Source organism: Elephas maximus, chromosome 8 (assembly GCF_024166365.1).
Source record: "Elephas maximus indicus isolate mEleMax1 chromosome 8, mEleMax1 primary haplotype, whole genome shotgun sequence".
Taxonomy (NCBI): Eukaryota; Metazoa; Chordata; class Mammalia; order Proboscidea; family Elephantidae; genus Elephas; species Elephas maximus.
Window position 1 is genome coordinate 113,117,193 of NC_064826.1, and position 15,594 is coordinate 113,132,786.

Here is a 15,594-nt window from a genome sequence, read left to right on the forward strand (position 1 = left end):
GTAAATATTTATCTCCCTTCTCAAGCATGAAGGAAGGTGAAAACACAAGCATTCACAATATTCACAAAAATATGGAAACTGAGAACAAAATGGATACATTTCTGTTTTCTGGAAGCAAGGCATATACTTACGAGAGAAAGATTTGGGAATTATTGCATGAAAATCCCTAAAGCCATCCGCCCCATATGTAACTGTAATAAAGAAGGCAAAAAGAAAGCTGGGTTGTGATATCGTAAGAGATGAAAAGTTTAAAAGATAGCATTTTTTTTTTAAGAATTATTGCTTCGAAATTCTTATTTAGCTAGTATTACGCTATCGTTGTTCTGCTATTGCCATCATATAGGTAATAGAAAAGCTGTCAAAATGATTACTCGGAAACAGGACTGCAACTGCCACAGGTCTGAGCTCGTGGCGTTATCTCATTTACAGTGTTCTGGAGCACTTTATGGTGTGCTAAATGTCTTAGGAAGTAGTAATCTAAAACATCCTAGAAATATGAGAAACCTTTCAGAAGAATTGATCCAGACAACGTCAAAGGGCTTAACATCAAAGCAGAGTATCTCTTAAGACAGCACATATTTTCATAAAAGCAGTGTATTTTAAAATGATTGCATAAGATTGCATAACCTAACCTAACCTGCTGGTGTTGAGTCCATTCCGACTCACAGTGACCCTAGAGATAATGACTGCGTAGCAGCTTGTATTATTCCTAAGAAGAAATGTTCTTCATTCACTTTTCTCTAAGATTAGAAAATGTTCATACAACACGTTGGGTGGGAAAACATCATCATTTTCCCCTCTCCCGAAAAGGAGGTGCCCTGGTAGTGCAATGGTTAAAGTCCTTGACTGGTAACAGAAAGGGAGGTGGTTCAAATCTACCAGCTGCTCCTCAGGAGAAACGTGCCAATCTGCTTCCATAAAGATTACAGCCCTGGAAACCCTATGGGGCAGTTCTATACTGTCTTATAGGGTTGCTATGAGTTGGAGTCAGTCCAACGGGAATGGGCTTTTTTTTTTTTAACCCCCAAAAGAGCTACTAATTTCTATGTGTAATATTCCTTATCAACTACTTCCTCAAATCTTCAAGATCTTGTTCTGTTTTACAGGTCAGAGTTTCCCAGCATGTTCCTATTCTTAAAACTTGAATAGATACACATACACACACACGTTTCACCTCCAAGAGTCACATCCTAGTAACTATCACAGTTATGTTCACAGCCTAGCTACTTGGGCTTGTTGCATGAACTTCTAAATTAGCAGAGGAAAGACTCTAAAGTGTCCTGCAGAAACAGATCTATTTAACTTTGCTTAAACCAGTGTCTTCCAAACTTATGTGACAACGAATTCCTTTTCTCCCCATGGAAAACTTAATAAAATATTGGGATACAGTAGCCTCCCCCCGTACCCGAGGTTTCGCTTTCCGTGGTTTCAGTTACCCGCAGTCAACTTGATGAAATCTTGTGCCTTCCCACTCCATCCTGCCCAGGGACCGCAGTCACATAATTTTTATTACAGTATACTGCTATAAAATTGTTCCATTTATCATTAGTTATTGTTGTTAATCTCTTACTGTGCCTAATTTATAAATTAAACTTTATCACAGGGATGTACGTGCAGGACAAAGCACAGTATATATGGGGTTAGGTAGTATCATCGGTTTCAGGCACCTGTAGGGGGTCTTAGAATGTATCCCCTGCTGATAACGGGGAGGTTCTACTGTATTGGCCAAATATATTTTGGGAGACACTTGCAAAGCTGTTCATTTAGGTGATTAGTTTAATTATTTCCTAGCAAATCCTTATTCTTCATCTATTCAGTTTGTTCCCTGATAGACCAAATCTAATAGAAAATTAAAATATCATGGATGGCATCAAACAGAACTATCATAAATTGGTTTGCCTCGATATGGAGGTGATTAACGGCCTTTGAGCAACCAGTAATGTATTGTCAGTTTTACAATAATTTTTGCTATTCTCGTTGTTTTCACTGATCTCTAGCCCTTTACGTAAACTCCTCAACTTCAGTTGTTATTCTGTTTAATAGGGGCATTAGCAGCTCAGATAACAGGAGAAAAGATAAAGATGTTTTAAAAGATATTACCTAATTAAAAATGGGGACATTAAAATACACGATACAACATAAAAGGAGCCCTGGTGGCCCAGTCATTAAGAGCTCGGTTGCTAACCAAAAAGGTCGGCAGTTTGAATCCACTGGCTGCCCCTTAGAAACCCTACAGGCAAGTTCTACTCTGTCCTACAGGGTTGCTGAGTCAGAGTTGACTCGACAGCGATGCGTTGGGTTGGTTTTTGGTATATAGCATAAAACTATCTGATTAACCGACATGACACTGAGAGTGCTAATGCTGACTGGCACTCCAATATGACTTTAATTGTAAGTAATCTCCTAAAATATCACTTCAGATGTACAGGCAATGGCTCTGTCCCTGGTTTTGCGTATGACAATGAATAAACAGTGTGTGGGGGGGGTATTTATGTTTACTGGTAAACTGAAGAGAAATGCAGCTGCTCGTGGCTCTTAAGTGGTTAGAAATGAATAAAATTTGTCTAAAACTATTTTTGTTTCACCATTAGAAAGTATAGCCTCGCGTACATCTTGGATAATCAAACTGCAAGCCTTGAAATACATAATTTGGCGCATTCCATTTCACAAATTACCACCTAATATGAGTAATATCACATCATTAGACATTAAATGTTAAATATTTTTCAAGAGAATGCGTTTTGGGTCTTGTATAATTCTAATTAGCTCTTTGATTTTTATCCTTAAATATTTGATTCTCTAAAAATTACAGAAGTTAAAAAAAAAAACAAAGTATAACTGTATATATGAAGTTGTTCTACTCCCCCACAGTAGAACTGAACTGGTAAGAATTCACTCTTATTTATGTACTGAGCACGTTAAGGCACATATCAACTTCTGAGTTCAAAAAACTGTATGTTATTGCATATGAATAGGTAATTATGCATAAATAGGGAAATGTGAAGACTTAATCCATTCCATAAAGTACAATATCTTGTGGTAAGCACTTTCCATATATCCTCACCTTCATTCCTCACCATTGTCTTATTGAGGTAGGCCCTATTACCATTTCACCAAGGAGGAAACTGGGGCTCAAAGGAAGTCCTGTAATTTGCCCTCCTGGTGGTCAGCGTGTTAATTTGCAAATCTGAGACCACATTTAATTAGCAAATTACATTACAGGCAGTATTCAGAAGACTGATTTTTTTTCCCATTCAACCTTCCTTGGGAAGTAAGGGCCCTCTAGAAGCTGTGCTTACTCTTTGATCATACCTAAGTTTATAAGCTACTGCAGCTTTACACACATGTACACACTAAGAGTGTGTGTGCACGTACACACACTTGCATGCACGCTCCCTTCCCCCCACTGCCAACAAGAATTACAGTGCGTTTACCAATAAAATGACCCATTGCTGTCAGGTCGATTTCAACTCATAGTGACCCCATAGGAGAGTGTAGAACTGTCCCATAGGGTTTCCAAGGAGTGGCTGGTGGATTTGTACTGCCGACCTTTCGGTTAGTAGACAAGCTTTTAACAACCACTGTGCCACCAGGCCTCCTAGCAGAATCCCCTAAACATGAGGTAGAAGGCATGGCTGCCTAGGCCCCTCTAGCTCATTTCCTGTGTGTGGACATCACTGCCTGGCTCCTCCTGGCATTCCTCCCACACACCCAGGGCAGGGGACTGCAGGAAGATGCAGAGGCGGTGCTACTGAGAGTTGTCCCCAGTCCATGGGCTGGCTGAGAGTATTCACACTTTGTCTCTGGGCAGCTCTGATCATTGGCCATGCCTTTGGGAAGATATTTTGAAGATGCACAGTTGTTCTTCCCCTTAAGACATTCTTGCTTTTAAGGCCAAGGCTCACGTGGTAAAGTTGACCCCTCTCACCAACTGTAAGAAGTGGGCCACATGGAAGCAAGGGAAGAAGTTGCTATTCTGTAATTAACTGTTGGCCTTGTTTATTCTTTTAGTAAATTCCACCCCAGTTTTCAGGCTACCATTTTATAAACGGGTGCAGATAAAACACATTAATATGTTTCTGAGTTTTCTAAATTTCAGGAAATTCATTCTTCTAATCAAGAACAAATTTAGCTCATTTATCAGGAACTTTTGTTTCCCAAATTGTCACTAAGATTTTTATACAAAGTGCTGGCTATTATAGTTGACCATCTCTCAGATTCTGAATCCTACTCAGATAACCAAATTGACAAACATTATAGGAAAAAGGTTAAATGCTCACAAGCTACATTTCTGTTTGCATTTAGTTGTGCCTATAATTATAAACTTCTCATGTCTGCTGTCTCCTTATATAGAGATTAAACCCCATTTGAGATTTTTTAAGTAGGGGGATGGGGTTTGTTCCACTTTCAAGTCACAGAAGCACACGGACAGTTGTCTGGGGAAGGTAAACACATCTAGGTTTGTATTTTGAAAAATTTCTGCTATAGGTGTACTTTCATACATATTCTTTAAATCACATTAGCCCATCACTCATAGTCATATCATTAGTGGCTTATTAACTTGCTTAAGGATGGTTTGCAGTAACCTTTACAACATTGATAGATGTAGCATTGAATGGAATGACTTCCTAACATTGCCACCCTGTGCCTGAGTGAGGGAGGGTGTCACCAAGCTGGGACAAAGAAAAGCAGATGAGAGGCGCAGGTACCCCCCAGCCATAGGTCACACTCCTGCTAGAATACTAGTTATGCCCTGAATAGGCACCAAGTCCAGATTCTATCAAAATTCGTCCATATATAGACATTTCTTGGACTGCTTCATTTGTTCTTAAGCCATCTGATAAATTAGGGAGCTCAAGGTTTTATCAGGGGAAGAGAATGCTAGCTAACATTGACTGACTACTTACTCAAGGACTGTTCTAGTCTTACAGAAGAGGAAACTAAAGTACAAATAGGTTAAATGTCTCACCAAGGACGCAGCACTGGGAACGCTGGTGTGAAGGGCACACTTAAGCCAGGTGACTCCTTCCACTACACGCCCAGCCTCCCCCTCAAAGGATGGATTAGAGCTGCTCCACTTCTCTCCTCCTCCCCCTCCCCCAGTCCCTTCCTTTCAGACAGTAAATATCCTTCTGCATAGGTCAGAGGGTCTTATTCACCCCTGTGTCTTGCATGAACCCCAGCATCATATCTTTCACTCAATGGGACACTCAAATGTTTGTAAGAAGAACAAGGGCAGAAACCTGCCCATGGCTGCTAACTGTGGGGACGCACCTGGGCCCAGTTCTTGCCTGTCTGCTTGTCTTCCCTCCAGGCCTTAAACAAAATACCAACCCCAAACCTGTTGCCATTGAGTCGATTCCGACTCATAGCGACTCTACAGGACGGAGTAGATCTGCCCCATAGGGTTTCCAAAAAGCAGCTGGTGGATTTGAACTGCCAGCCTTTTGGTTAGCTGCCGAGCTCTTAACTGCTGCGCCACCAGGGCTCCCTATGCCCTAACAGGCATGTCCAAATCCAAACTCACCATCTTTCCCCAGACCCAGCTCTCCTTCTCTTCCCACAAGTGCCACTGGCATTGTTATCTTAATCCCTTAAATTCCAAACCACCTATTGAGTCTCACCTCCACTTATCACTTTCCATAGTCAATTTACATCTGAGTCCTCTCCAGACTTTCTTCTGTTTTCCGATCACCTCACATCCCAGTACCTCCCTGAAGCCACTGCCATTACCTGACCAGGTACTTCTGCCAGGTAATTCCTGTGTACTGCCTGGCACATGGATTTGCTTGTTTGTATCACGTGGCCTTTGCTTTCACCTATCCCACACGCTGCCCAAAGATCAATCATCTGTAATGCTACTTTTATCAGGTCATGCCTACTTCCAAACTTTCCACGGTTCTACGCTGTTGCGATGGAACAAAAATCTCAAGGCCTGTGTCATGTTCCCTCTACAACTGGTCCGCAATAACAATGAATCTCTCAACAGGTAATACCACTCAGATAATCAAATGGATGAACTTTACGGGAAAATGTTAAACAAACACTTACAAACTACACCTCATTTGTAAATACCTTGCCGTTTTCACTTAGTTGTACATATAATTGTTTCATAACTAAACCTCAACCACCCTACGAATGCTTTCTCCTAGTCTGAGCAGACCTCAGTGTCCTGTAAAGATATCCAGGTGTCTCCCCTCCTCAAACCCTCTCTGCCCCCTTGCGCAGGTGGTACTGCTTTCTACCCTCTGAGGGGATGTCCGCCTTGTAAGCCCACTTAACTCTCCCCCACTTGTGAGGCCTGCTCAGAAACTGGGCCTCTCTCGTTACAGCTTTTGCTCTCTACATCCCAGAATCTTTGGGTTGTAGAGTTCTGGAACTCAACATAGGTCTTGAGCCCTATTCTGTGCTCAGGTCAAGAAGCTCTGGCATATAAACCATTGTCTTCATCTTCCCCCTTCTGCTCTCCCCGGCTTACTATCCATCTGCACAATGCCTAGAGGCAAAGGAGGGCCTGGTGCCTGCTCATTAAATTAGCAAACGTCTTAACATTGCTCTCTGGAGATAACCTTAATATCTGAATGTTTTCAGAATTTTTTTTTTTTTTTTAATGACTGTTACTAGTGTGGTCCCAAGAAACTTGGTACATTTATATTAAGCTAGAAACGGGGAAAATCATTCTTGTCATCTGTTAATTCAGCGCGGTATTTTATATAAACTGAGCACATATGGACTGGTTTTCTGTTCAGATGGGTCCTCTGCTTCTTTTGACCTGGGCCATGTTACATGCTAGCGGTCTCTGAATGGGTACATTCATAAGTCAGCAGGTAACACGGGTGGTCATCTGCTCATGGGACAGGAAGAGGCAGCTGGTGGATAACGGACTAGATACGAGCTTTAGGGCCAGAGGACAGTGTTTGATGTTTAGCCCCATCACTTGCCAGCTGTGTGAAATGGGCAAGCACCAGCTACTGTGAGCTTCAGTATCATCATCAACCAAATGGGAATAACCAGATCTATTGTGTAGAGTTTGTGTAAATATTCATGGCAATGCTTACAAAGCCCCTGGTCTTTTAGCAGGCCCTCTGTATACCATAGCTATTTTCCTACATGAAAGTCACATGTAGGAAAACCCCTATATTCCTGTCAACAAAGACTTCCATGTCTACTGGAACAGAACCATCCAACTAACATTAACCAAGTTTTTCAAATAAGAAAAATGATAGGGGCACATCCTGCCAGCGGCCAGCAGATGACTGTGCTCACTTGCAGACCATAAGAGTAATGGGCAGGATGTCCCAGTGGAAGGGGCCCATGACCTCAGTAGTCGCTGAAATGGCTGCTGTGTGGGCCACAAAGCCAGAGTATTTTGTCGACTGTTTTGGCCAAAACTTTAGGTGCTATAATTGCACACGTGTTTTAGATATGGTTTCTCCTGATACTACATTCTTACTGAAGCAAGGGGTTAAACTGTTGCTGACAATTAGGCAAAATAAAGGATTTAAAACAAAAGGAAATACTTTGACCCAGGCTTTCCGAAATATGGATCCTGTATTTACATTTAACACACTGATCAGGTATATCAGTGTGTGAGGATATATGGCTCATGATTTTAAATGAGGGAACAGATACAAAGAAAGGGGTGAGGAATATAAATCCAATTCTGTTGTCTTTATCCCTGAAATGACCAACTAAAGAGGACATCAGAAACCTAGTGTTAGCCCCCACCTGATTCAGCCTCTACAACTGCTCACAGGCCATTCCCTCCCATCCCCAGTACTGGAGCTATGTCAAGCCCCAAAGATTCCAGAAGCCCAGGCCCTCCCTACTTCAGGGAGGCCAAAGATAAACTAATCTCCTCTGGGACACACAGAGGGTGGGTCCCCTGCTGTCCCGCCCTTCCAGAAGTTCAACGGATCCCTGTCAGAATTCCAAGGAAAAGGTGACTCAGCAAAACAAGGAGGAAGGGAACAGCAGTTGAGTCGCTGCCTTGACAGTGGTCCCTGTGTCCCTCAACCCACAGATGCTGTGCTGTGTGTTTCCTATCTTCCAACCGGGCACTTATCTTTAAGAAAAGGGGCATTTAGGCATTAAGTGTGCCTCCAGTCACTTTCACACACAACAGGTGGAGGTAAAGCCTTTGTTCCTGCCTTTCCCACTTCTTCCTGTGCCCTTCTCAAAAAACCTGTTTCTTGGGTACCAGCCGGTCAGTCAACCCTGTGGTTGTAAAGAGCACAAAGCCCGTGACCCCTCGTCATGTCTTTCCCCGAGTCAGCAGTCTGTGGAAGGAAGGCAGGGCTGGGCTTGCAAGCTGTGGTTGGGACTGCAGCATGTGGATTGGGGTGAGTGTGTCTGGCTTGGTGTTCTACCGGACACACACGTGTACGTTTGTATGTGTGTGGACGTGTGTAAATGGCACACAGAGATGAGTCTTTCTACACGTATAGTTACAAAGGCAGTTTAGTAAATGGACTGCTCAGTGGTAGACAGGCTATTATTCACAGTGATTTTCACAGAAGGATAGTGATGCAGAGAGGTTCCCACAGTCTCTATAGGCTAAGTGTTGGCCCTGTTCCTCTATCATTCTAAGAAAACAGGTCAGATCACACTCAACGGACTCCCAGTTCTGTGGCCAGAAGACTGCATAAGGAGCCCAACAAGTCAGACTCGGCCTCTACAACATTTAAAAGTAACGACAGAATCCATGTTCTCTCCATTTGTTGACCAGGAAGCACTATTTAGCAGGTTTCTGGGCAAGGAATTGTGACTTAATCTGAGTCTAGATCTTGACAATACACTCGCATAGGGGTTGTGAGAAGATACAAGGCAATAGACAGGGGTCCTCTAAGCTCTTTAATATCTAGGGTTAACTTTTTGCTTACCAGGGTAAAATCAAATCCAAATACTTTCCATTTTATAGTCCTTCTCTTAAGGAACTCTTTACAACTGTCTTTTTTTTTTTTTTTCCTATTCCTTCTTTCCCTTCTTTTTTCCTTTGCCACTGTCTCTCTCTTTTTAAATTATTTCCTAGATTTTAGGGAAAAAAAATTATGCCCAATGAATGCTATGCATGTATTATTTTGTGTAATGCTCACAAAACTTTGGGGTGTTATTATTAGCAGTGGGTTTAGTGAACTCACTTTTGACCACCAGTCAAAGTGATATGGAAATGGATTTATAGAAGGACAACTTGATCCTTGCCCTTCCTCCACCTCTTAGCAGCTAGGTGACCCTGACAGAATTATACGACCTCACCAAATCTCCGTTTCCTCATATATAACTGGAACACAAAGCCAGTCTCATGAGATAGTAATGAGAGTTGAGGGGGGCAATGTTGTCAAGGAGCACAAACGTCTGTCACCCCACCACCCACCACCTGTATGCAGTGAGTTTGGGCCGCCCCCACACCCTTTCTGTCCCTGCCACAGGAGCTTCATTTGAGATTCACTCGTTACTCAGAAGACTCTGCTTCCTGGTATTTCTGTGAACATCTCACATCTCTTGGGAATAACCTTCAAATACCACATTTTTTTTTTCCTAGTAGATAGCAGCTAGTTCTTGGTGCTATAGTGCCTCAAGAAGTCCTGCTCTCCATTTAAGCAACGTTTCTTTGAAACAAGAGTGGTTCCTCCCTTTCTTTCCCCTCTCTTTAGTTTCATAATTCAACAGCCATTTACTGGGAAGCACATGGAAATGACTGGTTTAGGTGGTGTATTCTCCCCACTTAAAAAAAAAAAAATCCAAGAAAAATTAAGTATACGATATCTAAGTCAAGGCTGCTTGGCTCAAACAGCTGTCTCTGTATTAATCTATGAGATTTTACTAGGTGTTAGATCCTATGCTAAAAGCTTAACTTTAAATACATTAACATTTTAATTCCTGAAGCAACCCTGTAAGGAAAATATTACTCCGCTTTACAAAGGAGAGAGTTAAGTCTCAGAGGGCACATGGCTTCTCTAAGGTCACACAGTAAGACTATGGCAAAGCAGGGATTCACATCTAAGTTCACGGACTCCAGAGCCCGTCCCATGCTCTTAAGCAGGACACTTCTTTTCCCTCCTGAGCCCACTTCTTGTCATTCCAAGGCCATGATATTTGCCAAATCAGGGGGCATAAAATTTTGCAAGTCTAAATAAAACACTGTAAACCAAAATTAGAACTTCAAGGCAGGAAGGGATCTAATGGATCATCTGCATCAAGCCATCTTACCAGACGTTGAACTGGCCTTTTGCAAACCTTCCATTTCTGTCAGTTAACGAGTTTCTGAAACTGAGGCCCTTTGGATAACCTACATTGCAGTGATTTGACGAGTCATTTCTACATCAGGAACTTCCAAAGTGTGGGTGCAAGGCCCTGTGGGAGCCACAAGAGGAATGATACATATAAAAAAGCAGTGGTCTCCGACCCCAGGGAGTTTACAGTCTATGAGGGATGGGAGGAGAACCTATAAAAACACACAACTCGGGACAAAACACCAACCCTGTCCTATGAGAAATAACACAGCATGCAATGAGGGTTACTCAGTTCTTAGGAAGATAACCTTGACTTCCTCCAGGGAGGGCATCTGGGAAGGCTTTTTGGAAGAGATGACGAGAAATTTGGCCTCCAAGAGAGGGGAAGTGGGAAGAGGGAAGTCCAACCAGTTGAAATGGCAGGACTGCTTGGTGGGTGGTCCTTATGCTTGTTCAGAGGCCGGGGCGGAGGGTGGGTTACAGAAGGAGAGAAAGGAGCAAGGGTTGGGGCCAGGTTTCAGCTGAAATGGACTCCTGAAGCAACAGGGAAGCATCCTGAGGTGACTACATACTGGAGCCATGAGGTGCACACTGATTTAGGGAGATGGGTTTGACATCAGGCTGTAGATGCCCTGGAGGAGGGGAGAAACTGGACACAGGAGATGAACTAGGAGACTATCGTAACCCTGGCAAAACAGAAAGAGGGAAGTTGGGAGCCACTGGACGGTTGGGGCGAAAGGAGGATCATGAATTAGGCTTGAGAAGTCTGAGGTGTACTGGGCCCTGGAAAAGAAAGATGCGCCTCACAGCCTTCCACCGTTCATCGAGGCCCCTTCCAGCAGGCAGTGATCCCACTAATGGGGAAACCATGCTTTAGAGGAAACTCATCCTAGCTATTGTTAAAAACCAAACAAAAACACTTGCCGTTGAGTTGGCTCTGACTCATGGCGACCCCCTGGGAATCAGAGTAGAACTGTGGTCCACAGGGTTTCAGTGGCTGATTTTTGGGAAGCAGATCATCAGGTCTTTCTTCTGAGGCACCTCTGGGTGTGGCTGAACTGTAAACATTTCGGCTAATAGGCCAGGGTGTTAGCCGTTTGCACAGCCCTGGCACTCCACCTACCGCTAGACCTTGTGTTTCCAGAGCTCCTAACGTCCACATTCTGTTATCTTCCCACTCCACACATTTGCTTCCCCCACCCCACATCCCGTCAGATGCTCCCCATCTCCATGAGGTGGAGCTGACAGCAGGCATTGGGACACCACTGTGTGTGTCATACTGTAACTGGGTTTCCACATCCTCCTGGCTGCATTGTAAAAGCCCTCGAAGAGGAACAAGGGCAAATAATGAAATATAGGAATGCAGGGAAAGAGGAAGCAGCCACGAGACACCAGTCCAACCGAAATACTAAGAATTATGGAGAAGTGACAGAAAGGGAAGCAAGAGTAAGGAATTGCATTTGGTGGCTTAGGAAAGCGCATATGTACACACACACACACACACACACGAGGCCTTCCTTGCATCCAAAGCAAACTTGTAAAAGTATGAGCTCTTAGTTCTTAGCTCTGAAGAGAGGATAACAAGGCTCCTCTGCAACAATGCTAGCTGAGGAGATGTAGCCCAGGGGTCCCTTTGCACATCTACCCTCAAATGCTTCCAGACCTAGAAATTCCCGATACTTCTAGGAGAAGATGTTCAATTATTGTTCTCTTGTCTTTAAAAAGCCAGAGTCAAAACACGGTAACACTTTCTTGACTACAGCCAACAATTCAATTTTAAGGCTGAGGCAACACCAACAAAATGGACACATGGAATGAAAGCATAAATACATTCAGGTAGATAATTTTTGAGGCCTCCTCCAAATATCTGCTTTATCATGAGAACAGGCAAAAAGTGAAAAGCTTGAAATCTAGGAAAAAATGAGAACGAAATTTGGAATTAACCCATTAGCTGGTGTCTCTGTTTGTGGAGATAACCAGGAGTAGAGCCCGAGCTGAAGACATCTCCGCCAGGGAGTCTGGAGGTTACTCAGAAAAAAAGTCCTTATCTAGCACTTTCAGAGGACGATGGCAGAAGTGGGCGGCGGGGCTGGCCGAGGAGGGCCTTCCAGCCTGGCCTATCTAGTGAGGTCTCTGAATTCAGATACAAAGTTCCCTCACCGGTGCAGGTTCTAAAACTAAGGCACAATTTCCCCTCTTCCTTATTTTCCAGGAGAAACAGCTATCCCCCAAATCACCACTGTTCTCAGAGCAAATGACTAATCTGCTAAAACTCTAAATTTTAGTGGTATCTTCGAAGGATGGTCCCTTTCAATTTTTTTATTTTCCTTGCAATACATCTAAAACTAAAGATTGAATACAGAGTAAAATGTGGGCAAAAACTTTGGCCTGCATGCACGGACCACAACCAACAGTCTCACGCATTGCTCTGGCTTCCACAAGGCTGTAAGGGACCAGGCCTATCCTGGGGAGGACTGTAACGTGGGGAGGACGTTCCTGGTGCTCCCACCCTCCTTTCCTGCTCTGTTAGGCCTCCTGAGTGGCAGCTGCTGCCTGACCACAACGTGCACACGACTCTCTCCTCCTGGTTCCTCCCCACCCCCTACTTCACACTGGAAAGACTCCAGTTTCAATCACTCACACCTGCTCTCTGATGACACTAACCATAACGGAGCTACAACATCAGGGCCTGGCCTCCTGAAATGACTTTCAGGTGTCTGCCTGTAGAAGGAGGAGCACGTGGCCATCACAGTCATTTCCCTGCAGAATCTAGGAGGTTGGTGGAGACTTGCTTGACAGGAGGTGCCCGCCAGCGGCTTCTGAGGGCAAAGCACTGAGGCCTGTAGCCTTGGTCTCCACCCAAGAACCAGGCCCTCCTCCTGTCCTCCTGCCTCATCCCGATGGTGCCTCCCTTGTAAGGTGTCCTACCAGAGCCCTCCTTGACAAATGTTCTAGATGAAACGTCTATGCATCACACATTGCTTTGGCTCCAAAAGGACATGGAGCGTGGTACTGGAAGCTGTTCCAGCATGCCACTGAAAACCAAGGTATTTGCCATTATTCACAGTCGAACTCCAGTAAACCTCTCAAGCTGTGGAGAGGCGTCGGTGTGGTGCTCACTCTCTGTGCTAGCCTTCGAGGATGCTGAGTCCATTCCATGGGAGACATACCTGTAACCATAAGGCCAGCTATTTTTTCAAGGGCATTGACTATTGACTTTTTAGCCAAAATACTAGAGGGTAACTATAGGCCTATCTGAGTTCTCTTTTGGGAGTTTTGGCCAGTGGGTTACTCATCTCTGAACCTTGTTTGTTCTATCTAAAAATAAAAAAAAATAAAAATACATGGTGGCAAAGGCCCGTCTCAGGTGCTGTATTGCCCTGCCTGCCGTCATCTTGGCCTGCCTGTCCCTCCATCCTCAGGCAGGTGTACACCACCATCCCCTATCCCAGGGGGACCACTTGCTGACTTTCTGCTCTGAGGCTGCAAATAGGGCCCCGCTTGCACAGGTGTCACCTGGAAACATGAGGACGCTACCCCTCCACAAGTCAACCCTCAACCAATGGGGGGTGGTACTCTACCTCGCTGTTTAGAGGGGCTGGTGGGATCGAAGCCAGTCTCCCCCACCAGTGACCAACTGGACAATGCACCTTGCGCTGGTTTTCTCTCCTTCTCTTTCTTGTTCTCCCCAGTCCCTCAGCCCTGCTCCCCAGGGGCACTTTCCAAATGAACTCTGTGCTTGCAGCGCTCATGTCCTGCTGGCTCTGGAAGGAACCCAGGCTGCATCCATTAGGACAACGGAAGCCAGGGTTCTCTTCACAGCTGCTACAGCCAAAGAGATCTGGGCTCCAGTTCAAGCTCCTCACTGTATAATTATGGGGCTGGCCTTGACGGTCAGTTATTCGGCTTTAAAATTTCAGAGTATCCCTGACATTACAGCTGGAAATGAGAAAAAAGAGGCATGGCACACTTCTTTTACTTTTCTCCCCAATAAATGTCAGTGCATACACTACAGAAATAAAAGCTCAAGTTCAAGTGCCAAGGAAACAGAAAAGACTAGCAGATACATGCACATTCAGTAGTGTCACTTGGCCATCAGGTCTGTTTCGGGGAGGTGTGGTGATATGGGAAGGATTTGAAGGCTCAAATAGCATACTATGGCTAGAGTGTTGGCTGGAGGAGCTGACGAAAAAGAAAGGTAAGTTTCTCTGGTTTTTTTTTGTTTTTAATGCTAGTGTACTGGAAGTCTGGGAAAAGTGGAACTTCAAATGCCACAAGATGCTTGATGAAGTAAACAGCCCAACGCTCTCCATATATGCTGTGGACACGCGTCATCACCAACCACTCCTCTCGCTCCTCAGGCCTCCGGCCCTCTCAGCCCATGTCTTTTATAATGAGATCCTACAATAGGTCTAAGGAAGGAAAAAGAGACTTGGGACAACACAACCTTGTTTAAGTCCCTGGGAGTTGCAACGGTTAACACACTTAGCTGCTAACCTAAAGGTGGTGGTTCAGGCCCACCCAGGGGCACCTCAGAAGAAAGGCCTAGAGATCTACTTCCAAAAAATTAGCCATTGAAAACCCTATTGAGCACAGCTCTACACTGACACACATGGGGTCGCCACGAGTCAGAGTTGGCTCGATGGTAAGTGGTTTGGTGTTGAGTTTTTCGTCTTGCTTATGAGCAATATTTTCTTTTCATGAAATTATAAAAAAGTTCTAAAAAATAAACAAGAGGAAAAATAGACATTACATAGAATTGGTAGAATACTGTATCCTCTGCCATGACAAAATATCCATATTTAGGTTACCAGTTATTCCATGATATGTCATGGTTGAGGGCCAAGCAAAATAAAATGTCTAGTAAAGTAATACTAAAAACATATTTGCACATTAGATAAAGGAATGTTGTTTGTATTTTATCTCAACTTGGAGGCTGCAGGCTGAAGGAATAGAAGCAAAATGAAAATTTAAATTGAAGTGATCCGAATAAAGATCAGAGAGGTTGACAATGTAATCCTTTTGCCTCACTCTGAAACGCTAAAATTCAAATATGTAAACTTGAGAAAACCAACACCATTGCTAGCTTATCTCACGCAGGTGGCATTAGACTTACTCAGAAGCGATGCATCCATTTGTCTGACTTAGTGGCAATAGGTCAAGAAAGAGAAAGAAAGTAAAACTGACCTGTGAGGCAGCTGGCCAAAAGAGAAATAAAAACCCTTGAACTAAAAGTCACGCCCTTTACTCATGGGAGAGTCCCACAGACATTCGCTCAGAACTTATTTACCCTTACTTTACGCACAACTGTAAAAACTATTAAGTGATTCTTTCTTATCTTTATCCCCAGCAGATTAGAAGT

General features: G+C 43.9%; 1 protein-coding gene across 17 annotated transcripts in view; it reads right to left on the minus strand.

Annotated features, from left to right (window-relative positions):
- Window positions 1-15,594, minus strand: part of IKZF1 (IKAROS family zinc finger 1) — a 111,680-nt gene that overhangs the window by 44,899 nt on the left and 51,187 nt on the right. For 8 of the 17 annotated variants that reach the window (XM_049893195.1, XM_049893196.1, XM_049893191.1 and 5 more), the window contains exon 4: window positions 132-191. The exons of 8 other annotated variants lie outside the window; for them this stretch is intronic. In XM_049893195.1, coding sequence (XP_049749152.1) covers window positions 132-191 — 60 coding nt within the window. Of the gene's footprint in view, window positions 1-97; window positions 192-15,594 lie in introns of all 17 variants that reach the window. One more of the 17 variants, XM_049893208.1, reaches the window with a different exon arrangement.